The sequence below is a fragment of the Macrobrachium rosenbergii genome, chromosome 37 (assembly GCF_040412425.1).
Source record: "Macrobrachium rosenbergii isolate ZJJX-2024 chromosome 37, ASM4041242v1, whole genome shotgun sequence".
In the NCBI taxonomy this organism is placed as follows: Eukaryota; Metazoa; Arthropoda; class Malacostraca; order Decapoda; family Palaemonidae; genus Macrobrachium; species Macrobrachium rosenbergii.
In genome coordinates, this window is record NC_089777.1 from 30,799,037 (window position 1) to 30,826,536 (window position 27,500).

Here is a 27,500-nt window from a genome sequence, read left to right on the forward strand (position 1 = left end):
AGTCATTACTATAACATGAAGGAATGATAGGAATACAGAATTTAGGCCAAAAGCCAAGCGTTGGGACCTTTGAGGTCATTCAGGGCTGAAAGGGAAATTGACAATAGGAAGGTTTTAAAGGTGTAACAGGAGGAAAATCTCGCAGTTGCACTATGAAACAGTTGTTAGAAAGGGTGGAAAGTAAGAGGGAAGAAAGAGAACATGAATGGAGGTACAGTAAGAGGAATGAAAGAGGTTACAGCTAGGGGCCGGAGGAACCTTGCAAAGAACCTTAAGTAATGCCTACAGTGCACCGCGCGAGGTGCACTGACGGCACTACCTCCCTACTATAACATGAAAGTCTACCAGGCCTTCAATCTGCGACTATTTCATGCCTAGCATTATACGACTATATATAAACACATGCCGATAAAAACTTCATGATGACCAAAACAAATCAACCAAAAAAATATGGCAATCACCAGCGTTGACCTTTATAAATGATCAATAGTTTAACTACTTTTTTATAAATAGGCAAGGATAAATTCTGTTAAGCTACTATAATGAACTGTGCTCTACTTTGTAAGTCAAGTTTTCTTCTTGATCACTGACGAAAACGCCTCTATAATAAAAGATAAACTTTAGGACAAGGCACGAGACAGACCTCTTGAATAAGAAACGAAGGAGATGCAGGGATGATCACGGGACAGAAAAGAATATATAATTATTGCCACAGGCCAAGCGCTAGGACCTACGAGGTCATTCAGTGCTGAAACAAAAACTGATAGCAAAAAGGCGTGAAAGGTGCAACAGGAAGAAAACATCGCAGTTGCACTGTGAATCAATTGTTAGGAGAGGATGGAAAGGGAGATGGAAGAAAGGGAAGGTGAACGGAGGTACAGTCAACGGAATGAAAAGGGTTGCAACTAGGGGTCGAGGGGACGCTGCGAAGAACCTTAAGTAATGTTTACAGTCTCCACTGCATGAGGTGCACTGGCGGCACTATATCCCCCTAAGGGGGCAGGGATGATCATGAATATTTGACCATAAAGTCAAAGGCATCTGCATGATATTTGTGAAAATAAAGTGTGAAATGCATTAGTTGTATGAAAGCACAGCATGCTAGCTTGCGCCCAGTTACCAATTGTTGGTAAATTTAAATAATTAATAGCATACAGTGTTCAAGCTATTTACTTCGGAGGGGTTAAAAAGTTGGCAGGACTTTTTCTTGAACGTATTATACAATTTACAAGGGGTCTGTCGTTATCAACTTTTTCTTATGTTGTTATACAACTATTTATTTTTTATGTCTTTTTACCAACTAAAAACATTGGTTCAAACAAATATAAATTAAATATAAACATCTACAAAATATCCAAAACTACTAAAATTATGTATAATCAAGATTATCATTCGTACAGCCAAATAATCAAAATAAAAAATCTTGTCTTTACTAACGCAAGGCACATTTTCTCTTGACATACTACAAACCTCGTCCATACTGTTCCTCATGGTTTGATTGATTGATTATGAAATTTAGGTCTTGAAGACCATGCGCCGGAACCCATCAGGATTATTCAGCGCCGTAATGAAGGTGAAATATATAAATTAATGATATGATTGGTAATGAATAGGTGAATGTTGACATACTAGCAAAATTCGGTGATAAAATATGAACGCAAAAAATGAAGAGAGATATTAGATAAAACTAACAAAAAATAAATATCTACCAAACTTTTATATTTACAAATATATACTTAGTATAAAATAGCCAGATTCTTTCAGATAACCTATAAGGTTATCTACCTCAACGTCATCATTTAATATTTCTAAAATAGTCTTCCCAGTTAGTAAGGACTTTGTCCCAAGGCGGTTAGATTTAGGACAGCGCACCAGCATGTGTTCGACGGTTAGCTGACCGCCACAGTGAACACAAACTGGGGCACTGGCTCCTAGCTATGGGTGAAGAGGGTATGGTCAATCCTAGGCCGTGTTAGGATGACCTCAAATCTTCTGTTGCGATTAAAACCCGAGCTCCAAAAATCGATACTTTTTCTAATGTTTCTGTACTTTCTATTTGTGGATAAAATGGGGAAAGTCCATCTCTGCTGCCATTTTGTACGAATGCACCGTCTGATAACTGGACGCATATCCACATGTGGCACCTTATTAGTTAAGAAATCACATCTTGCAGCATCCTTTGCTTTACTATCAGCCAGTTCGTTCCCTTCTAGATCAGTATACCCAAGAATCCAACAAAACTTTACTGATTTGTGGCGAACAGAAAGATAAAAAAGCCATTCCTGAGTCTTTTGAATTAATGGATGGGTAGGGTTAAACTTCTTAAGGGCTTCTAAAATACTCCTTGAGTCACTATATATTACTGTGGATTTAAATTTCTTATCAGATGCAAGGTTTAAAGCACCAACTATGGCTGCTGCTTCAGCAGTGAATATGGATGAGGAGTCTGATCACTTTTTTACATATGATTCCCCCTTACACACCACTGCACATCCTACGCCATCTTCTGATTTTGATCAGTCAGTACAGATTTTCCTGTCATCTATATGCCTCTCATCATGCACCAAAAACTTGCTTCTGACTTCCTCTTCCGGACGATCTTCCTTATTTCCTGACAAACGTATGAAAAAAAAATAGGGGGTTTTTGTTACCAAGTGCCACTTTTTAAAGAGCTATAAGACATCGCGGGTTACTGTAGATCTTGCTGTGGACACTCGCTTTGTCATTGCCACCAGCATTAAAAGACCTTTCTGCTATTCGTCTTATGAGGCATTTTGAAATAACAAAGCAAGACTCATGTTAGTCCTTGGTACCCATTATTTGAGTTACTTAAATGGAATAAATCAAAAGCCTTATTTCATATCATGCAACTAAATATCAAACTGAAATTTCTCGAGTTAACCCAGTACAATCCTCAAAAAAATGAACGACGACAGGTCTCCTGACGACTTGACGTTAAATGAACCTCATGGCTGTCAAGAGAATAAATAATTATATCTGACATGGGGATGCTAATAGGATTTGTTTCACAAGTTTATTATATTATTTCAAAGAATATACTTTCTCAGTGCTTTCATTATTATTATTATTATTATTATTATTATTATTATTATTATTATTGGTTAACATCGAATGCAAGATTTTAGTTTCTGCCTGAACATCCCATGACTAATCAATCACTGCCAAGGCCTCTTGACAGCTGCAGTAATGGCAACACCTCCTGATAAATGCAGTAATGTCAACACCTTATGACAGTTCAAGCACTGTCAACAGCATTTAACAAACCACTTAACAAATCAAGTGCTGCCACACGAATAAGGGGTATAGTAACGATACCTGTTCCTTACTTGAGAAGCCACAGACAATAAACCAAAACTAGCTTGGTCAAAAACATTACGAAGAAACAGCCAAGATTAATTTATCGCAACCGTAATCCACAAGGAAGTATATATATCAATAAAATCAAGAACAACATTATTGGCAGCTTACAACCATACCCAAAACCTACTTAGGTACAGAAGAACTATTTCCTATGCTTCTTCTATTTCTAATATAACCTATCAAGCCACCAACTCACAATCCGGCTTCCTATTCTCTGTATTCACAGCAAAACGAAAATCTCGTAAAGTACTCACGAACTCGCAAGAGCTAACGTAAATTTTCACTTCAGGCACTGGTAATTTATCCATCACAACACAGTAAACACCAGCCTACTGCCTATGTTTACAACTATGACGCAGACTGAGGGAAAAGTAGTCACAAATTCCATAGTCTCACTCTACCTGGCATTCAACTTCAAATCGAAACGAATGATGTTTCTCGGTTTGCAAAACTTGACATTCTGCCAAAATATTACCTGTGACATCATTATCGGACCTCTACCTTTAAGTTAACCTAATTGTATGAAAACGTGCGCGCGCACACACATCCATACATACAATATACATATATATATATATATATATATATATATATATATATATATATATATATATATATATATATATATATATATATATATATATATATATATATATATATATATATATATATGGTGTGTGTGTGTGTGTGTAATTGGTGGTATGCTTTCCCACCATGCAAGATGTCAAAATTCAACTCCTGCCCGATGATGGGGATATGGACACGCTCCGTTAAAACCAGGCACTTGATAATTGGACGACTGTCGTGATAGCAACCAGGGTTGAAAATGGTATCACGATAGTAACCTCGTCCCCACAAATTCTGAAAACAGGAAGGCTAACAACTTGTGCCACCACTCTCCAAAGAAAAGAGAGAGAGAGAGAGAGAGAGAGAGAGAGAGAGAGAGAAGAGAGATTATACATATATATATATATATATATATATATATATATATATATATATATATATATATATATATATATATATATATATATACATACATACATACATTAGAGAACCCATGTAAAATCTACAATAGGTAACACCAAAGTATACACTACGTCAACAGGATGTCCATTATCACATCGCCTGGTTCAGATAATGCAAAACGTTTTCTATGAGACAAATTTCTAAAGAAAATATGACTAAAGGAAATTAGATTTCTCTTGGAATAATTTTTACCCTACATAAGGAAAAAGATCCGACACAATAGTATGCTTTCTGTTAATTTCAGTCACTTATAAATTCTAAATGGCTAACATTAACAAAACCAATACTCTAGACTTCCTTCACAGATACAGTCCTAAATTCTTGAATATTCGTCATTCAGTCATATCCTGTCATGCAGTCTCTGCAATATTTTCGTCTTCTCAGTTCAGAACAAAAACGCAGATTTTCTTCTCTTCATAACTTACTAATGCATCTAGAGAAATGGTTTGGTCAGGCTTTAATCATACATTTTCACCTGCATATTTTTATAAAAGACCAACTTTATTTCACAGGTTTGAGAATCAAACGAAGAATGCTTAATGTCACTATACCAGCCCAGTTTAAATAAACAAACAAACAAACACATACATATATATTATCTATATATATATATATATATATATATATATATATATATATATATATATATATATATATATATATATATATATGTGTGTGTGTGTGTAATGCAAACCAGTTAACCTCTACCTTTAAGAAAAAGCATTCCAGGGGGTAAAAAGGTTATTGTCATCAGACTGGCATTTTGATGGAATGTCGTACTTTGGATTTTATGTGAGAATGAACAGTTTGATGTATGAACAGCTTGATGTATTCCTCCCACTGCCCCCAATCCCCAACCCTCCCTTCCTCCCATTGCTAACCTACATCATTGTCATCTTCCTTCAATTTTCCCTGAGCATTATTTTTTTTTAATTAACAGTCTATCTCCTTCTTCGAGTTCAAGACCCACTGGTATTGACATAAAAAAGGGGTGCGGAGCAATAAAATGTAGAAATTCCGAGCTCATACTAAAAAACAGAGCATATATTAACTAAATAAAAATAAACAAACTAACTAACCGCACATCATAAGTATAGAAAAAAAGGAGAATGAAAATATGTTACGCCACCCAAAATATGTTAAATTATTGTCAAAAATGTGAAAAATTATAAGGATTTAAAACTACACACATAAAAATGCAAAAGTACTAAAAAGTCATAACAAGGCTCTTATATTTCTCATGAAAACTCAAAACTAACTCAAAACAAATTTAAACAATTTGCATACAAATCATAACATGACGATAACTGAAAGAACAGGATGAAAAAGTAACATTCAACATAAAATGCAAATATCAGGAGTAGACACTGTCAGACAGACAGCAAAGATCGACGACGACTGTTGCAGATCTTCATGCGTGAATCCCTTTGGCACTAAGTGTGTTAATTATTTTAAGTGTTATCAATCAATTATTTACAGTTTGCCCAAGAAAATTATTTGCATCGACTTAAAAACAAGACATTATTTCAGAAGAAACTGAAGAGTTGGCTCTCTGAACAAAATACTACAGTATTCCAATAAACATAGCCACGGTGGGGAGTCCTGTTCAACATAAGGAGAAAAAATATAAATGAAAAACAAGCAATATTTTATCACTGATTGATTTTAGTACTCACATTCGTTCTGTTCCCCTCTTCTCCCTCCGGGGAAGGACGTCTGTTTTCCTTGTTGTCACCAGGTCGCTTCCTTGGGGGTACAGGTGGCGGGGGTTCATCTGAAGAAGGAGTAGAGAGAGATGATCCTGTCGTTGTTACAGAAAGCGTTGAAGCAGACGCCATGTCATCCCCTCCGAACACAGAGTCACCATCTTCAGAAGGAGAAGTGAGGGAACTGTTCGCAGACTTGATGGGAAGTGATTTTGGACGAGATGCCCCTAAAGGCACTAGAGGAGGAGGCTGATTATTGTATCCACCGTAAGATGGATGAGAAGGGTGAGGGCCTTGGTAAGGAGCGCCGCTTGAGGAGGAAGAGAGCGAGCTGGGTGACCGTATTACCTGCGGAGCTGGGGGTATCCCTAAATCTGAAGGTTCATCATAAGTACATCTGCCTTCGTTATACCTTGAATCTGGAGGGATGGGTGCTTGGGGGTACCTCGGGTCTCCTGTAGGAGGATAACGAGGGGCTTCACCACGATACCTGGGGTCTCCTGACCCTTGTTGGCGACCATTAAATGGCTGAGCATGATCGTACCTGCGATCACCATACTGTTCATCGGGTGATGGGTAAGTAAGTTGGGTAGGAGTTGCTGGAGGGGGAGGTCTGTACGGCGGAGGTGCCCTATACGGTGGTGTAGACCTATAAGGTGGAGGGGGTACAGGGGGAGGGGCAGTGTTGTACCCCTGAGGGCTGTACCCGCCAGCATGTTGAGGGGACCCGTAGGGACTGAACTGATTTGGACTAGCAAACCTGGGTCCTACAGGTGAGTTTTGTTGGGGTAAATATTCCGATTCTGACAGGTGAGTGCCAACCCTGTATTTTCTTTTGAGTACCAAATACTTCTCCCCTCCCTCCTGACTTATGTTTGCGAGAGTATTTACATACTGCTTGAACTTGTTTCTGGCCAGTTCTGAAAAGAAATAAAAGACATGTCAACAATTTAAAACCTCACAAATTCCTGTGCTCCAATGGTTAACAATTAATTCATTTAATTAAGAATTTAAATTACTGTCAATGGAACAGACAACCTAATGCCCTTTAATAGACAGGTTGGAAGGAAACAAGAAAAGAAAAAGGGAGAGTGAGAAGGCTGGACATAGACATATTTTCATTTTGAAATGTAAGTGTTTTCAAATCAGAAAACAAAATGGTATGCAATACTGCTAATACAAATCCATTAGAAGAAGACCTGTTATCCAAAAGAAGAAAATATGACACTTTTCGTTGGTTAATCAGAAGGTCCAACACAAGAGCAAAGAAAAAAAAACACTTTCTCCTGGTATCTAGTGATAAAGGATCAACGATAACACACGTTACAAAATCACATAATAGTTCTGTGAAGGTAGCGTCAATGTGGGCAATTACGTGATAAGTTCTAAAAACCTTGCACTTAAGGAAAAACATATTCTACACAGTACAGTACAGGATAAAACTCTTGTTTCTACTAATGAATACTGGTACAACATTTAAAAAACTACACAGTAATTTCAAACACTACCATCACGCCCCATCTGTATTCCAAACTGCATCTGAAAGTTTTGCGATTCTGTGATATACCTAAGTAAAATTACAAAATTTCAACATTAAAAAAATTACAGGACCTCCTGAATCCCTGCATTTATCTTTTTTAAATGCTAATTTTCCCGATTCTGACAACCTTAACGAACAGTCTCCACACTGTTAAACTCACAGAACTTCTGACAATTAAAGAAAATTTTTAATACCTTTCTAAATGGTTGATATACTGGAGTTTACTTCTATTCTATTTTCTAATCTTTATCTACTTAGTTTCTTTACTACCTATACATTCCAATATTACTAATTTCTTTTTTACTCTGTTCTACTGTATTCTTTTCTCGAATATAGGCACTGTTCTGTGGAAACGTATTACGATCTTTTGGCTTGTTCTTCACGACCAAGAGATTATAATGAATGATGATGATGGGTTAACGGTCCTATGGAAGACTATTTAATCAAAGGCTAAGGGACCTCCACCATAGGAAAACTGCAGTTGTGAATGTGTTGGGATGGCAGAGGATTCCAACTGAGTCCCAATAAAAGATACAGTTGAACAATTCTTTTGATGCCCTAGTTCATCTAGCCAAAGTACCACGTAAGTTGTCTAAAAATACCACAATGTCTGATAGCTCAAGTACTATAACAGCCCAACAGTTCACAGTGCTACAGCTGTTTGATGGATCAAGGCCACTTGCAGACTTCTAGTTCATCTCTACTCCATGGAGGCAATAACATGGTAGAAGATAACACCCTGACACCTGTGCTAAAAAGTATTAAGGAGTGTTTAGTGCCAAGTCGAAGAATCCCGAGCATTTCTGCTACCTTCCTCTGGTATATCTCCTTGACAACTTACAGTGGCGTCTGTATGACCTCCCAAGCAGCTGCTCATACTTGGCAAACATCACTGAAGCTGCTGAATTCACTGTGGGCAGGGTGTATCTCAGTTATAATCACTAATGCACTCTCTCCTCCCCTATGAATAAAAGGGCGGGAGAGAGAGACAAGGCAAATAATACAGGTTGCCTCTTGCCCACTAAGAAAAGGGGAAGGTGATGATGCTAAAGAAATCTTAATGTTTCACTGGACTTAGCATTTTCCCATTTTCTTCCAACCAGTTACTTCAGTCCAGCAAAGAAAAGCACTCGACATGTATCTTATTCTAACAATTGCTGTGCCTGCATTATTAACAAAGAGGAGAGTCTACCTCCAGACTCACTCAACTTACTACCTTAAAGCCCAAGGCAAATATATTCCATACTCAAGCTACAATAAAACAAAGGGCTACTGGGCAGCAGGTAACCAGTCACTATGCACCATTGGTATTATGAAAATTATCTAACAAAACTATGGCTAGTTAATACTATTCTAATGAAAAAATGATAAACACAACAAACATATCCCTACTTTAATGAAAATATCTGATAAAAATATAACTAATTCTTTTTAAAAATTATATAAACTACTACTACTTTAACGGAAAATATAATAAACACAACTGTACTTTAACAAAAATAAAACATTAATAGCCCAAAACAATGTAATGAAAATACAATAAACATCAATCATATTTCAACTTTAATATGAAAAACACATACAACCCTCATTTGTATATGATTAACCAAGAAAATCCTGCTCGATTAAAAATGATAAAAAAGGGCAACACATACATAAACCTACTTTAATGAAAAATATTAATATAACCCTATTTGAATGAGAAAAGTATGAAAATACAACAGAAGATAGCCATACTTTAATTAATAGGTATAAAAATGAGGTTTTAATAATAAAACTAATATTGCAATACCTACCTGAACACCTGAATTCCCCTTACTCCCACTAGCCCGAACAACCCTCATTACCAATCTCACTATTGGGAATTTTAACAGCCAGCGTTACCAACGCTGCAGGTAAAATCTTGTCACTGAGTTACCACAAGAAACGGTTGGTAACACCGACACAGGTGTGTGCCGACACGCCCACTTTCGTCAACTGCTTTATTCAAGGTAAAAAATGATGTGGGGAAAGGAGGGTGGGAATCATTCAGGTGTTCAGGTAGGTATTACAATATTAGTTTTATTATGAAAACTTCATATTGCAATACACTCCCTGAACAACATTTGGAGGAGGAGAGATCAATTCTATTGCACGGCTCTTTTTACCAACCACAGAGATGGTAGCTCACCAATCTGCTCTGCATAAGATAATTGTTTATTCCTACACTCACCATAGCAATCGATGCTTTTGGTGAAGAGACATACTGGAGAGTACTTTGGTCGTCAGTCAGGTCAGTACTGTCTCCGTCCGTCGACCTCTCATGTGGCTATTCAGAGCCTCTCATGTATGGTGGGAAGTGAAGCAGTGTGCAGAGCCGCTGTCCCTCTGGGTAACCCGTCTGCTGTCCCTCTGGGTAACCCGTCTGGGTTGAGGAAAGGGCCAGACGACCAACAAGCAACAAAGTATCTTGGTGTCGACAAGAGAGCCTAGCCTACTAGAGCACCCCCTTGGACTCTCATGAAAACTATCAGAGACTACGATAGTTAAATAGACATACTAACCTAATTTCCTGTGATTATACTATCACTGCTGCCTAAGATTCTAAAGGCTTAAAAGGAATCCTCTATCTGGTTAACCTACGAAACAACGAACTAAGAGAATACCCCCTCAGTTAAACTGAACGCACCCTAGATGCTAGAGTTAGCCACTACATACGGACAAAGCCAATACCCCCTCCGTTAAAATGAACGCACGCTATATAATAGAGTTAGCCACTACACATGGACTAAGAGAATACCCCTCTGACGAGGCGAATTGAACGTCTCTGAATAATTCCTTAGAAAGGACGATGAAGTGGCAATACTCCGAATGCTGTGCACTCAGGGTAAGACAGGGCTTGAAGATGACGAAGACAACAAACCCAGAGAGGCCTGAGAAATCACCTCTCTCAGAAAGTAACTGATCGCATTCTTTGACAGCAGGCAGGAAGGACTACACGGAGACAAGAAGTGTACACGGACGAGGACGGAGTTCCTCCACCTTTGACAAATAGACATTTAATGCTCACACCAGACGTAAAGACATCTCCGCTGGCTCGCCAGCAACAAACTCTTGCAGGGAAATGAACAAGGAAGAAGGTTAACTTCCGACTCCATCTTCGCCACAAATTCTGGAAGAAAGGACAAATGCATATCATTTCCTGCATAGGAGACCAGCCTAGAAACTGCCTGAAGCTCACCCACCCTTTTTGCTGTAGCTAAAGCCATAAGAAAAAGCACCTTCTTAGTCAGCTGTCTTAACATTAGAGCTTCAATGGGTTCAAAAGCAGGGGAACGTAAAAACTGAAGTACTTCCAACAAATCCCACAGAGGGGCAAGAATCGGCAAGACAGGACGTTCAATCTTAAAAGAACGTACTAAATCATGGATGATTTTGCTGCTAGAAATCTCGGGGAGATGGAAGCTAAATGTACTGCCAAGACTGAGTGGTAGCCACCAACAGCCAAATACCAAAGTCCCTTGACTTTCCTAAGGAATAACAGAAAGTCAGCTATCTTAGCAATAGAAGATCTAGAGATGGAGTGACCTTCCTTACACCAACTTCTATACATTGTCCATGTGACCTGGTAAAGCTTGTGGGTTGACTTTCTCAAGCTGAAAGCTGTCTAGCCCCAGCTTTAGAGAGTCCGGTCTGTCTAGCTGCTCGCTCAATAGTAGCCATGCAACTAGGTTCAGCACACGAGGGTTTGGGTAATAATGGTGAAAATGCGGTTGCCTGAGATCTTTCCGCATGGGTAGGAACATCGGAACTTCCGTGAGGAGCTCTAAGAGTTCCGGAAACCAAGGTCGTTGGGGCCAGCAAGGAGCTATTAGAGTCATATCCATCTTGATACTCTCCCACAATTTCCTGATTACTTGATGAGTGAGCCCGAATGGAGGAAAAGCATACACCTGCATTCGATTCCAATTTTGTAACATCGTATCGGTGCCTATTGACATGGGGTCCACCACTGGTGAGAAGTAAACCGGAAGACGATGGTTCAATCTCGTCACGAATAAGTCTACAGTTGCTGGCCACTTCCAGAGAACCTGACATACTACGTCCTAAACCAAAGTCCACTCCCCCCACAATACCTGACGAGAGCGACTTAATGAATCAGCCAGCACATTGAGACTCCCCGATACAAACTGAGAAAGAAGAGACACTTTCCATTCCTTGCACCATCTCAGGACTCTCTGAGCTATAATATTGAGCTCTGTTGATCTTTTTCAACCCCCAAGTTCTTCAGATACGGCACAGCAGTTACGTTGTCGCAAAACAGACCCACTACTCTGTTGAGCACAAGATCTGAGAAACACCAGAGGGCTTCTTCTACCAGCCTGAGTTCCCAAAGATTGATTGACTCCTCTCATTCCCAATCGCCCCAGAGGCCCGAAGCCTGGGTTTCCTCCAAGGTTGCTCCCAACCTTGATCTGAGGCATCTGTGTACAGATGAACGTTGGGAAGAGGGGAGTTGTTAGACCTTCCGGGTGTCAGATGCCCTTCTTCTGACCACCAAAGAAGATCTGACAGAATTGTTCCAGACTATGAACGCGTTCTCATTGCGGAAGGCCCAGCGATTCCTGAGACATACCTGCAGAGAACACATCTGGAAACAAGACCCTGGAATTAATAGAGAGAGAGAGAGAGAGACATTCTCCCTAAGAGGCTTCTCCAAGCTGATACCGGCTGTTCCCTACGGGACAGAAACACCTCTACCTGTTGCAGGATCGATTGGATCCTCTCCAGGGTTGGGAAAACCCTCAAAGGAAGAGAGAGAATCCTCATTCCTAAATAAGTCATGGATTGTGTTGGCACTATGCAGCTCTTGGCAAGGTTTAGGTGAATTCCTAGTACCCTGTATAGATTTAAAAAGAAGTCCCTCGCGCTTACTAGCTCCTCTAGAGAGGAGGCAAGGATCAGCCAATCGTCTAGATACCTCAACATCCTGTATCCCTGACGATGCATAATTGCAGACACTGGAGACATGACCCTCGTAAACACCTGTGGTGATGTGGTCAGCCCGAGGAGAGAACTTTGAACTGGAAGGTGCCAGCGGAACACACAAACCTGAAGTACCTCCGAGAATCCTGATGAACAGGAATCTGGAGGTACGTGCCCTTTAGATCCACTGAGACCATCCAATCACCCCTCCTGACTGACCGCAGCACCGACTGCGAAGTCTCCATACGAAACTTCACCAAAACCACCCGACAGTTGAGGCTTGAAAGGTCTATAATGGGCCTCCACACACCTCCGGCTTTCGATGCGACAAAGATTCTGCTGTAAAATCCTAGAGAGGGAGGACCTGGCTCTAACGCACCCTTCTCCAACAGGGCCTGAATCTCCTTTGCTAGAGCTATCCCTGATGGAAGACGGGGAATAACTCGGAAGGCTGACAGGGGAGGAGGACAGAGGGGGAAGGGAATGGAAAGGAATTCGATAGCCCATCCTCAGGACCTCTACAACCCAATCCTCTGCCCCCAACTCCTTCCAGACTTGCCAGAATGGAGTGAGATAACCTTCCACCAGAACAGACAAGGGACATATCTCCTACTTGGTAAAATCCCGAGACGACAAGGGTCTAGAAGCGGACACTGATGCAGCTTTGTTTGCAAATCACACTTTCTTGGGTGTTCTAGGGGGAGACTTCCAAGCTGTCCTCTTGGAAGGAGAAGACCTGCAAACACCTCTAGGAGAACGAGAACCCTTGGCTGCTACTCTGATCATAGCCTGCTGTGATTCTACAGCTGAGTTGGTGGCGACAAAATTCACCAACTGGCCACATCTTCATCCCTGAACAGGGAATTGGCTAAGGCTAAAGGAGCTCTGAGCAGAACCCTCTTATGGACGTCCAGATAATGTGGGGGGAAGATGAATGACTAAGACAGAAATCCTGCCTTTTCTTACTCACAAACATCGTCGATGAAGCCAAGGCATTCACCTAGTGCGCCAGACCCATCAAAACATTAGTTATTAAACTGTCAAAAAGCCTGGATCCGAAGGGACATATCCGTCATTCTTTGGAAAAGCCATTAATCCAGACAACATCCAAAGAGAGTGTGAAAGAGCCTCAGTCTGATTACGTAACACGTCCTCCACAACCGCCATTTCCCTAAGGGAAATCCCTACAAGGCGAGACGATGCCAGAGACCTTGACAGGATTGCCTCAACCTGCCGAAGAATTGCCACTAACTGAATAGATCGCCTTACGTGGGGCAAGAAGAGTAATGTCCTGCCTACTGGAAGTCACTACCGATGCCAGACGACCGTCTGCCTCCTCCAAGGCCTGCCTAATCCAATCAAACCAAATTAGCCCACACAAAGAGGGAGCAGGAGCTGGCTTAGTGGCATAGAAAGACTCAAATAGAGACTGATTTGACGAATGCGGTTAGTCCAGAGCTCTTGCTTGAGGGTACAAGGAAGTGACATACTCAAGCATACGTCTGTAGTCATTACAACTGGCAAGAGGACATTCCAAATCCTCCGGATTTCCTGAGCCTCCAGATGAGAATCCTGTTCTGCCATGTCCGAACGGTCCTAGACAGACGGAAGAGGAGGAGCTGAACGGAGCCCAGACGATGATGAAGAGTCTGCAAACATGCCGCCAAACCCGAATGCTGAATACCTACACCTAAACCGGTACCCAGAGCTGGATCCAAATTGTTGATTCCGTTAGGGAGGAAGAGAGGGAGGAACTGAGAGACCCGGAACTGCTTCCACCCTGCTACCAAAGGGGAGACAAGTGAGAGAAGCCGAACCCACGTTACTAAACCCTGAGGGAGGATGTGCAATCCGCAAGTCGCTTGCAGAGGAATGGAAGAAGATGAAAAGAAGAAGGGAGAATGAAAGAATAGGAGCTACCAAAGGAGTTTCCGCAGTGGAAAATGAAGGTGATGAAAACCGCAGACCGATCAGAAAAGGTACCGCAAGACCTGTCAGAGCCGCGGCTTGCGAACCCAAACTAGAAGCGACAGGCAAACCCTGTGAAATACCTGATGCTTGAAGTGGAAGCAAGGGGTTGCACATACCCAAAGCAAGGGGTTGCACATATCTGAAGGGATGGAACCTGAAACACCTGAGGCCAAATTTTCCTGAAACTGTGATTTCACCTGTGGGGAAGATCCTCCTACCAAAGAAGGCTGTACTGCGGAAGGGAAGGCAGAGGGAAGGCGGGAGACAGACGAATGGTGTACGAGGAAAGAGCTACCTGAGGAGAGGAGATGCCGGGGTTCATAGAAAGAGGGAAAGCAGAAGGTGCAGAAGCTGCAGGAAGGGCAGAAGAAGAAGAAAGCCAAATAGGAGACTGAAAAGGGAGCAACAGAGAATGTGGGTGCGAAAGGTGAAGCTACAGATAACCCAGAAGAAAAGGCAGAATCCTTAGAATGCAGGGACAAAAGGTAAACCGAATCCGCCCCTCCCTGATAATTCTGAAGCATGTCCGACATAAATTCTGGACACTCCTGAGTCACATATTCTCTAATGTTAGAAAACCCATTCAACAAACAACCTCTCACCAAATGTCTATACCCTTTCGAAAGACCCAACAAATCTGCATTATATTCTGCCACATCCCCATACCGATCATGCAAACCACTCTTAGAAGCCGAAAGAGACACACCCGAATCCACCTTACTAGATGGAGGGGACCTTGCGCCAGATCGAAACAGGAGCGATGAAGACAAAAATTTTGCCGGAGCATAAATTCCACTAGAAACCTAAACTGAAACCCCTTCAGGAGAACGACTCTGCACTTGATATTTTCTCCTCACTACCTAACCCACACCTATCTGTCTTAGTCACACCTAGCTCCTGATCCTGATTAACATTTTCAACATTAAATTTTTCAACAACACTACAAGGGGGTTGGGGGGAGTACTTCACTGCCTGCTCTGCGCTGATGGGGCCGGCAGAACCTACCCACTCAGAGGCTTGCGGTTCTCCATTACCCTCAGCACCCATTAGGGCTGGTTCTGGAACAGACAGGGGAGCTGAAAAGGAAGAAGGATTAGACATCCTAACGCTACTGCTATCCCTACCTGAAAATTGTTGGAAAAGACTAGCTACTAAATTTGTCATGCTACTCGTAATCCTATCTTCTAACTGTTTGACTATCTCTGAGCTCGCTAAATCTGAAACCGAAGACTGAGGTCCTTGAGGCAATGAAGAATCTGACCACCGTTTGCCGCCCTTACTAGCCAACAACTTGCAATGACGAATGTAATCCTCCATCTGTTCTACCGTCCAATCGGAGCATTCCTTGCAACGCATTTGCACATCACATTGAACCTTCCTACATACCTGACAAATTGAGTGTCTATCATGTCTCAAAGTACTCATCCATCTCTTGCAGGAAGAACAGAAGCAATGAGCGCTAGCATCCACAGTCGTAGGGGCAGATGAAGTCGAAGCCGAAGGTGAGGTAGTGGCAGGAGAAAGGGCAGACTTATCCATGATGACCAATCGAGTTCAAGAACCAGCGAATCCAAGTCCAAAAATGTTCCACGACGAAAATAACGAGAAAAGGCTGAGGAATCCAAGCAGAAGGTCGTAAATCCAGGGGAAAAACCAGTAAATCCAGTCCAGACAACCAAAATACCAAAGAGAAGTCGGGCAATAGGATTAAATCTCGTCCTGCTGAAGGGAACAACCGTTCAGCAGCATGAACAAAAAGCAATTGACGAAAGTGGGCATGTTGGTACACACCTGTGTCAGTGTTACCAACCGTTTGTTGTGGTAGCTCAGTGACAAGATTTTACCTGCAGCATTAGTAATGCTGGCTGTTAAAATTCCCAATAGTGGGATTGGTAATGAGGGTTGTTCGGGCTAGTGGGATTAAGGGTGAATTCAGGTGTTCAGGGAGTGTATTGCAATACTCAACATACACAACTCACAATCATTTGCTCAAAAAGTATTTCACTATAAATACCTACCCAGGGGACATTACACCATTACTGTAATGATGTAATGCATAAAGTACTAGTCCAAGGGCAGCAGCCAGCAACTCCGGGTGTTACACATACTGGTACCTAAGGCTTTAAAACTCCATAATGTTGCAATGATAAAGTAGTTCCTGTTGCATTTACTAACCAAAACTAAATCCAAAAGTCATACTGACTTTGACCTCCTCAGGGAGAAACAGAAAATTATGAGCATATGTAAGAGCCTAAAGCATGTAAATTCCCTCAATTATCCACAATAATACAACCAAGGCCTTTGTGGACTCTGGAAGTTTGTGGATATGATAAAACACTCTACAGATGTAAACTGTAAGTCTGCACCCTTTTTCCCCTATTTTGTTACTACTAAGCAATGTATATATGCTTCCAAACAACACAGAATATACTGTACAGTACCGTACATTAAGTAAAAATTAACTCTCTCGGGCCTGTAAACAATGCTGAAGCTGCTTACTTGGGCAGGACTTGAAAAACTTGCAAGGTGAGTTTACAAGCCCTTCTCCCCACCTGCTCCTCTCTCTCTCTCCTGTCTCTTCAGGAAGTCATGAAGTGCTTAACTGATTGGAAGAGGAGTTGAGGTGAGCAGAAGTTTTCAAGAAGCAGCAAACATCAGATTCCTGGCTGGAAGAAACTGGAAGGTCAACAAAGACTGCCGAAGTGTTTGCTTGTGTTTCCGAGCTGAAAGATCAAGTTACCAAGGAAGTGGATGGCAATGAGATTGGGGCACAGGGATCATGGGTCTGAGACGCTTTCAAGGGTACCCTGATGAAAAGAAGAATGATTCTGCTTCGCAATTACCAGCCACTGCATTTCTCGAGCTCCCTCAGCAAACTCCAAGGCTTTAGCAACACAGCTGCAGTCAAGGTTGGGGTTCTCCATAAACTCAATGAAGTCATAGAAGACCTCCACATCTTGTACCTTGGAGTTGGGCACATGTTAGAAATAGTTGTCATCATCGTCGTCATCAGGGGCTTCCTCCTCTATTTCACCAGCAGCAAATGCATCAGCTATCTCATCGGATATAAGCTAGAAGCCAGGATTGGCACCATCATCATCCAGCTACTCTCTTGGGATAGGATTGTTATCGCCTCCTTCCAAACTAGGCACAATAATCATTGACATCAAAACCTTGAAAGCCAGCCATGCCTTCTTTCCACTTCAGGATGGTTCTATGCATGCTCTAAAGTATGCAAACTGACGTCCTTCCAAGCATCTGCAAAGCTGCAGGTGGCAGATTTCAGCAAACACCTCTGAAGATTTCCTCACATGTATCCAAGCCTTGCTCCTTTTCCTCCTCATCCCCATCCTCAAACACCACCATCACCTCCTCCAGGAAGTGCCTTCAGTAAAGATATTTCATTGCAACATAACACCTTGGTACATCAGTTGCATGAGTGCAGTTGTAATGAGAGGCAAAAACACAACCTTCATCATTCAACATCTGGGATGTGGTACAGTGAACAGGCACACTGTTGATAAAAAGCAAGGTCTTCAGCCGATGTCTAGCATTGCCAAGGACCTGTGTCTGATGATGAATAACCTCCTTACAATTGTGGTTATGAAACCAATCACAAACAATCTTATTTGTGAACTAAGCCTTTGCTGAATTACACCGAATCACTTGGAGACTATCCATCAAGTCATGCAGGGCACTGGGTTCCTTTACTAGTTGTGTCCAACTACAACTGGTTTGCAACAACGATGGCTACTACAGTTGCATCCAACTACAACTGGTTTGCAACGATGGCTATCAAAAGCATTTGCACATAATAAAGAAAGCACTCACTTCTTAGAAAGCTTTCTACCAAGTAAATTCTTTTCCTTCTCAACAGACAAGGTGTTAGTGGGCAAGGAGCAATAGAATAGACCAGTTTTGTCAGCATTGTAGATTTGATTCACAACAAGGATGTCCTTTTTCATAAAGTTTTTTAATGGCTGCCAAAGTTCCTCTATTTCTTCTTTGGAAGAAATAGAACCCTGGATGCCTTGAAGCCCTGGATGTTTCTTTGGAAAGCATCCAAGACTTCACCAGGAGTCCTCTTATTGAAAAGTCTTTGTCGAATTTTGAACTGAAATAGTCCATCCTTGGATTCCTTAAGTGCTCAACCCCATGCAGACCTGTGAACTTTGTAGCTGGAGCCTTCATCTCAGCATCACATGCATGCACCCATCTGACTTTTGCTGAAGAAACCCAATCAAAGTAGACTGGCAGGGCTTGGCCATTACCTTGCAGGCCCCACACCTGAAGAAGTCGTCTTCCCAAAGTTGGCTGAGTACTTTTTCAGCCTCTCCTCTGCATTCTTGATGTCCTGCAAGGTAGACTGTGCTATGGTGCACTTGCCCACAATATGTGTCATGGACCAGCTGGTCTCAACCCTCTTGATGATTTCCAGCTTCTTCTGAAGTTCCAGCACCTTCCTGGTCCTCTCAGGTGTGAGGTTATGCACAAAATACACAGCATCAAAAAACAGCACTTGCAACACAGCAAGAAACACCCACAAAAGCTATTAAATCAACAGAATGCAGAGCAACAGAACACCACATAGTTACCATTTAATACATGATTATTGAGGAATGATGAGCAACTGGACATAGCAGAGGAGAGTGCCTCATATCAAGTACGGCCGTTTCTTCTCTGACAGCAAATGAGAGAAAGAAACTCCTGTGATGTAGTCATGCAACATCTCTAACAGCCATTCAAAGGCGATAAACAAAATGACGTTGTACGATGTTGCTGCTTAGGAACCAAAAAGTCACAAAATTTGTATTATGTTGTTGCTTTTAAGCCAAAAAACAGTTGTAAAAGTTTCCAAGCAGATGAGGACCATCCTGACTCCATTCCCCAAATGCAATTATGTGCCCCAGCCTACTCAGCTATAATACCCATTTCTTATTGTATAGCCTTTATGAACTGTTAACAGGGTTACAATCATGTTTTGCTACCCGTGCTGTGTTGAAAACCAAAAGGAGGGCTCTTTATTCATTTTTATTTGTGCATACTGTATCCAAATATATTTCAGGGGCTGCTGCAGTTGCTTGAAGATAATGTCATGTTGAGTTGAAGACAGTACATAAGGAGATACCAAGGGGATATTTTTGTTGTAATTAACTGAGCTTAAGAGTGACATCTGATGATAGAATGAGAAAGTGGTTTTCCCACATACTCATGGTGGGAAATGAAACTGAAATAAAAATAATTTTTTTTTCTTTCAAGAGTAACTCCAGAGTAAATCCATATGCCAACTAACTGCTACACAATAGGCATTAGCAAAATAAGAGGTTACAGCCTTACACTATTTGAATGTTATACCAACTATTAGTGGGATAATGACGATTATCTGGAGAGAAGGAGCAACAGACTTACTGTACTCAGTGCTGCATGGCACTTCTTCATCCCTTTGACAGTAACTGAACACCCCAAAAAGTGTCTGAGAACATTTACACTTGTTCATAAATTAACTCAACTTACTTTATATTAGTGCAACTGAATATCATGGGTAACTTGTCAAAATACAAAAATGAACTAAATAGGCAGAAAATATCTAAAAAATAATAATACAGTGTTCCAAACCAATTTTTAGAGATATTCTTACACATTTGAGTATTTTAAAGGACGAACTCTCTTTGAGTATTTTAAAGGACGAACTCTCTACCATTTGAGCTGACATTATCAGACAATAGAGAAAAAAAGTCCTAACTGCACATTCTGGACAATACTATATGTTATAATCACCAATCTAGAACTGCCATTTTACTCAATTTTATCACCACCTATAAGCTAGGTAGAATCTTTTTGGGTTAGATTAAATCTAGAGGTTTTTAAAAATATAAAAAAAGCAAGGTGAAACCAGCAACAATGTTTTACAGCCCTGGTTACAAGCTGAAGTGTCACATATCAACCAAACGCACAATGAAAAGGTTACAGGTTACCTTCAACTACTGTTTGAACATACTACAAAAAGCCTTGGGCTGCAATGTTATCCAAAAACATTATAACACTAGCAATTGCTAGCATGCTCTGGAATTCTCTTGTTAGTATTTACAGTAAATGTGTTACAGAGTCATGCACATCATTAACAACTTCATAAATAAGCTTATTAGCTGTGAATGTGCAAATGTATTTTCAAGCCTCAAAAGACATACAGTACAGAATAATCAGTACGAGACACTCATGTATTTTATGTCTGACACTTTGTCATAACCAAATGCCTGTAACATTCCTATGGCACCTTTGTCAAGGTAAAACGTGCTTTCAAGAACTCACAGTCTAGACAGATATAAAGCAGAACACTAACGAGTGAATAAGCAGTTATTATGGCTGTCAATGTACGACACTGTAGTACGATGAGAATTAATTCCAAATTATATGTCGATTATCATGCATTTGTCAATAGAGAAGAATTATTCTGCTGATCTTTCTTAAGAATGTCATATCAATAAAAATTCATGCTACAAAAGACTGCCTTTAACCATCAACTCCTCATGTGAGTAAAAATACATCTGACATGAAAAGTGGTAATTTCAATATTAGAACAAGTAAAGAGCAACATGTGGGCGAAGGTTCAATTATTCAGCCTTATACTGTTATAAAGTGCTAATAAAAACTGTCTGAAGCAGAGCAAGATGGGAAAACATCTGCAACTTCAGCAGTTTTAATAGTACGCTGTTTTGAAAGGCATATATACTGAACTTGTAATTATTATCCTAAGACTGGACACTATAAGTTGAAGTGATTACTTTCTAAGGCTGTGAAAAGAGGCAGTAATATATTAAAAATACAAAAGAATAGTGAATATATTAAAAAAACAGAATAGTGCCTTATAAAAAAAAAAAAAGTGCTTTGTGAATCAACTGTCATTATGACCAAAGTGCTGACTGAACTGAATAATTGGTTAATTTCTACAACACACATTAAGCAAAACAATATCAAACACTTCAAACATCACAGTACCTGTATTGTACTTACAAAATTAAGAGGAAAACTTGACATCAGTTGGAAACAGCACCAAGAAGAAAAGATATATACAATATCATGCAAAAGGATAACATATTTCTTGAGAAATCATCCTGAGAAACAAATGAAAATTCAGAGCAGAGTACTGTACATATTGCAAGCATTACTAATAAAATAAATTTTAATATCAAACATTTCCACACAGAAATATACACTTAGAAAAAAAAGAACTGTCATTCATATGCATAGCAAAACTAGTGTACTGTTTAATTCACGTAACAAAACCAGTTTAATTGTAATAATTATATTTTTTAAATTTCCATATGAAGTAATGACCATTAAACATTTACTAAATCATATAATGTAATCTAATTTAATACTTCAAAATTAAACAAATGAAATGGGAAGAAAACCCTATACAGGTACAGGTACTTGTGAAACACTTACTCTATGCAACTCTACTTTATCAAAGCTTTCACCTGTCTGTACTGAGTCTAACCTATCACCCAAATTCACATTCAGTAGTAGATAAATAGCAACCACTATTGTGATTACACATTATATATGACCCAGACACCACTTTTATACAGTCCACTTCCTATCAGGAATGGAACTGCAGGGTTGGGAATTGGGTCCCTCTAAAAAAATTTATATTTTGTACTGTAGGAACAGTAAAATTCTTCAGAAATTCTTGACTGTGTTTATACTCTTCCCAAATATGTTAGAAAAATCTGAATGAAACATTAAGGAGAAAAAGTGGTTGCATACTTCTCAAGTGCTATCCTATGAACAGTCAACTTCACAACCCTATTAAGAATCCATGAGCTCTGACAGTATAAGTATGTTAGCTATAACTAATAATGGAACATTTAAGCCCTGAATAACTTTGTTAATACCTAGGTTACTATTTATAGCTATAAGTGGGTTATTATAAGCTTAAACCCTCATAACAAAACCTAAAATTTAAAACATGCACCTTTATGCTCAACTGACCACCTAATAACTGAGTTAAACTGTCATCCAAAGTAAGCAAATCAGTACAGTACAGTATTGTACTGTAACTAGATATGGTTTCCCACTGGAGGGCTGTGCCTCATAACCAACAGAGATATGGATATAACTTGAAACTTTTACAAAAATACCTCAGACACTCATATAAAATTCAGGCCTATCACCATTGCCAGATGGCTTATTATAAGCCATCTTATACCCGAGATTTACCAGGACAGTTTCATATTATTGGAGATTGCCATCAAGTTGGTAATTGATCTCAGCAATGTTATCCATATGATATATCATCATACTCCAATTATTTACAGTACCGTTTAATGCTCACAGACACCTAAAAAATTATCCAAATTATTTAGTTACTAGTTTCCTACCAAGTCCTGTACATCAACACCATACACTAATTCCTCTCTCCATATTTCTTCTATGGCAAAGTTAACTAAAAACTGAAAGGCTGGTTTCCCACTGCTCAAGCAAGTTTCTACTGAAAACCTATCCATGGAACTATGAATTACATCACAGAAAAAGTAAATGGCAAAAAATTACTAACTTCTCAATCCACAACTCCTACAACTTTGCAAATGACACATTTGTGTTCAAACAAAGCAGAACAGACCTTTATATCTAATCTGTGGTGAATTAGTGAGCAATAAGGATGCACTTACCATTCAAACAATTCACTTCACCTAATCGTAATCTTCCTATTGATACTGTACTTCCATGAAATTTACTATTTCGATAACTACGCACTTCTAACAACAGCCGAGTAAGGAGTTTGTAACTTAGCAATCTTTTCATTTGTTTCAGTTACTATGTATGGTATCCACAATTACATCTGTATAAATAAAGAGCTGATATATTAGAACACAGCAGATGAACCTAAAATATACATACTGTATGATGTATGCTTCAATAGCCACAAGCATACGCATTTTCAGACTACAAAAGCACAGTGAGTGTCATTTTACATGAAAAACTAAAAAACCATCAAGAGTATATCAGTACACCTAACTAAGAAGCAAAGAATCTCTATAACCAACTACTGTAGTGTATTTGATATTTTCAAGCTTAGCCAAAGAAAGCTATTTAATCACCAGACTCTACTAAGACTGTTTTTAAAGCATAAGGCAAACAATTTTCAGAATAAATTTTATATATTTCCCTGCATGTGTAAAAACATAAATAAGCTTACATAGCAATCGGCTGCCAAAGGATGATAAACATTAAAATTATTTTGCCCTGTACAGATATGCAAACACCACAATGAAATGAATGTCACAACACAATCACAAGAGATGTATTAATTACAAACAATAAATATATCATCAAAAGGTGCTTAAGACAAATGGCAAGTGCAAAGGACATAATGAAAGACATAACACAAAATGCTGGCCTTCTCAACTACCTCATTTATGCTGTATACACTGTTCTGTGGTATTCCCTAAGGGATTATCCAATCCTGATACTTTCATCCACACTAGGGTTCTAGTACTTTATCTTAGCATGGCTGAGTGCGAGATAGCAGACACTGTACAGTACCTAAGTTGTGGTCTGAAATATAGGGTGTAACACCAGCCAGGCACATTGGTATAAAATTAAGTTCAAGGCAAAGCATTTATACCAACTATCCTGAGTAAAGACAGTATCACAAGAATACATCATTAGCCATTTAAGAGGAAAATTAAGAATGCACTACAATGAAATAAAAAAAAAAAAAAATCTGCTGGTACAGAACTACAGTAGTGTAAACCAACAGAAAAAAAATTAGACAACGAAATATACTCCTACACATGCAAGAACAAGGCACTGAGTGGATATATATTAATCAAATAAAAAAATTACAAACACTTGGGAGCATATAGGTTTCACAGCCACAAGTACCGCAAACAGTGAGAACATATACAAACACGAGCTAGGAACTTTTTCCTATTGTGTTGCTCACTGACTAAAAAAAAAGTATGCTAATTAAAAAAAAAAATGGGGGGGACATTATTTTTATGTGGGAACAAAATATGACAGATAATTATGCTTCATAGGTAAAAGGTACTACTTAAAAGCGTGTTGTTACTGTTCATAATGGGAAAACCAAGTTCTATATTACAAATTTGCAATTAATGTCTCAGGCAACAGGTAAGAAATCTCATACCCTAGGATGCATTCTCTCAATGGATGGAATTCTAAAATGTTTTCAGCACCTATGACAAAGCTTTAATTTCATCATTGTACTCACAGAGCCCTGAGAGTCAACAGCCAATCAGTAGAGCAGGATGAAGACTCCTGTACAATAATTGGCTGTACAGTAGTTAAAGATTAAGTATACTGTAACTATGATGCTTTACATTTTTAAGACTGTTGTACCTTAAGAAATATACTGATTATCTGAACAAGTTACTTCGTAGGTTTGATTTTTATTCATGTTTTTAAAAGCATCTGTCATCATAATGTCAGTACAAGATTCTAAAGAAATAAAGCGCAAGTAACAGGCCTTACTACAAACAAGGCATGAGTTCATGTGATGATATTTCTACAACTGAGTCTGAATCAACTCATCTATCAATAAAATAAAGTTCCAACGACCCAGGTCATTACTCTAAGCATTAGGGTCCCAAAATCAGGTTGTTACCCTATGCAAAACTCAGCATTATCTGAGAGTTTAGTTTACCCTACTAAATTTCTTTTACCCTTTACAAGACTTTTTTTAATATTTTATATAATCCACAATTTGGTACAGATTTTTATTACGACCTTCAGTATAAACCTTCCCATTCAAAGCCTATGTTAATCTAGCACAATTATATTAAACCTTTCAAAAGTTTTGCTTTATGTTAAAAAAAAAAAAGTATGTTTCATAGATTCCTATAACGTACTTACAAATCTTTTCACAAATTCAGGGTAGTCTACGACCACACTGAGTTTAGTTTACCATATTAAATCTCTTTTACCCTTTGTGAGGGGACTTTTTTAATACAATCTACAATTTTTTATTGCAATAATTAGTAATTAATCCATACCACTCAAAGACTAGGCTAACTTAGCAGGGCTCTATCACATCTTTTAAGCTTTGTTGTCTGTTCAAGGAATTCTTATCTATCTAGATTCCATTACTGCATTCATAAGACATAATTTAAACAAAATATTCTCACAAGGCAACATTTACTATAAAGCTTTTTTTTCAGAGCACTGCTTATAATCATCATTCAACTGCAACTGGTAAACAAAGTTGTACACTGATGTATGTAAGTACAAAGAAATAAATACAAAATGATACATAAAGATTTCAATTCAGCACTTACTGCATTTCAAATAGCATTGTTTTGAGAAAAAGCAGAAAGTTGCTATTTTGGGAAGGGACCCCTTGAATATCCTAATGTATTTTTTCTTTTTCTTTTTTTACGGGGAATTCCATATCAGTATTGCTTATGAATGGTAGTATTGGGGGGGGAGGGAGGAAGGCTATAGTAAAATGAATTCTCATGCATCACTCTCAATGTTGCAATTTAGCAAAATTGTCTAGAATGCAGTACCTTTTCCATACTCTGACTGCCTTTAAAATCATGGATTGACAGTTAATTCATAGATGTACTGTCAGTATTCTTTCAGCAGCTAATGGTCAGTTTTTGCATTTTTAATTCCAATTCAAAGTTGGGAGCTCCATTCATAACACTTTTCCTCACATATATATCCATATCTGAATTCACAGTTTTTAAAATGTGATGCACATACCTTTTAAACTTTCTGTTCACTGAGTCTACAAACCACTGTTTACCTCCCTGATTGGTTGAACTATGAAATGTATGCCAAAGGCTAAGTGCTGGGACCAATGAGGTCATTCAACAGTGAAAGGGAAATCGAGAGTAGAGATTTTAAAGGTGCAATGAGAGTTGAAATGGGAGTTGCCCTAAGAAACAACTGTTACGAGAGGGTGGAAAGTAAGATGAAAGGAAGTGAATATGAATGGAAGGACAGTAAAAGGAATAAAAGGGGTTGTAGCTAGGGGGAAGGGAGGGTGCATGAGAACCTTGAGTAATGCCTACAGTGCACCATGTGAAGAGCGCTGACAGCACTAACCCACTTTGGGACTCCCTGATTGGTGTATCATTCATGTGACATTCAAGACAATGAAGTCTGAACTATGGCCCTAAAAAGGTTTTTAGATACAATGAGCATTGTATTTAACATTAATCATAATCATGATGCATGTTGTGCATTAATCATAACACTGTACAAGTTAAAAATTAAGCTTTTTAAAAATTGGTCTCAAGGCCCTTCTGCCCTTACAATATGGTCATTTCATTAATTTCAAGATATTTCAATATACAGTATACACTTCGAGACATGGCTGGAACTTTGCAGGTCTTTTGTTTATATTCACAATATTTACTGTCTTTTCTTTATGGTTTTACGTTCATCCCCAAGAGGACAGCAATAAACAAGGAGCCTACTTTGTACGTGTACTGGCCATTACCGAAACTGAGGGGCATGGTAGTCAGGGACACGGTAGCACTCTTCAGTTCTACCCAGAGCACTGCCATACAAATAAGGACAAGAGAGCAGACAGCATATCAAACTTAACTGAATATGAATCAGAGATCTCCAGAGTATGGCAACATAGGTCAACAAAAGAAAGTTGTATTTTCTACATCAAACCAAAATTTTATTAACGATACAGCATACTTGACTTGATATAAAAGCACGTGCCTTGGGACCGACTGAAATACTCAATAAACCTAGCCTACTATTTACAAAGTAACCTACCCGATTCTGGCTTAGATTTAAGAAAATCATAGGCTAGCTCACAGCCTAACCTTAAATCATTTCTTTTCAAGAATTGCCTATCCTACAACATATGGTGCTGTTTCCTGGCCTAAGCTATTTGTCAACATCCAGAGCAAAGTCTATTT

The 27,500-nt window shown here is 39.3% G+C and overlaps 1 protein-coding gene across 3 annotated transcripts in view; it reads right to left on the reverse strand.

Moving 5' to 3' along the window:
• The window catches only part of LOC136825450 (basic salivary proline-rich protein 1-like), a 423,968-nt gene that overhangs the window by 395,776 nt on the left and 692 nt on the right, over positions 1-27,500 (reverse strand). For all 3 annotated transcript variants that reach the window (XM_067081920.1, XM_067081921.1, XM_067081922.1), the window contains exon 2: positions 6,087-7,036. In XM_067081920.1, coding sequence (XP_066938021.1) covers positions 6,087-7,036 — 950 coding nt within the window. The remainder of the gene's footprint in view (positions 1-6,086; positions 7,037-27,500) is intronic.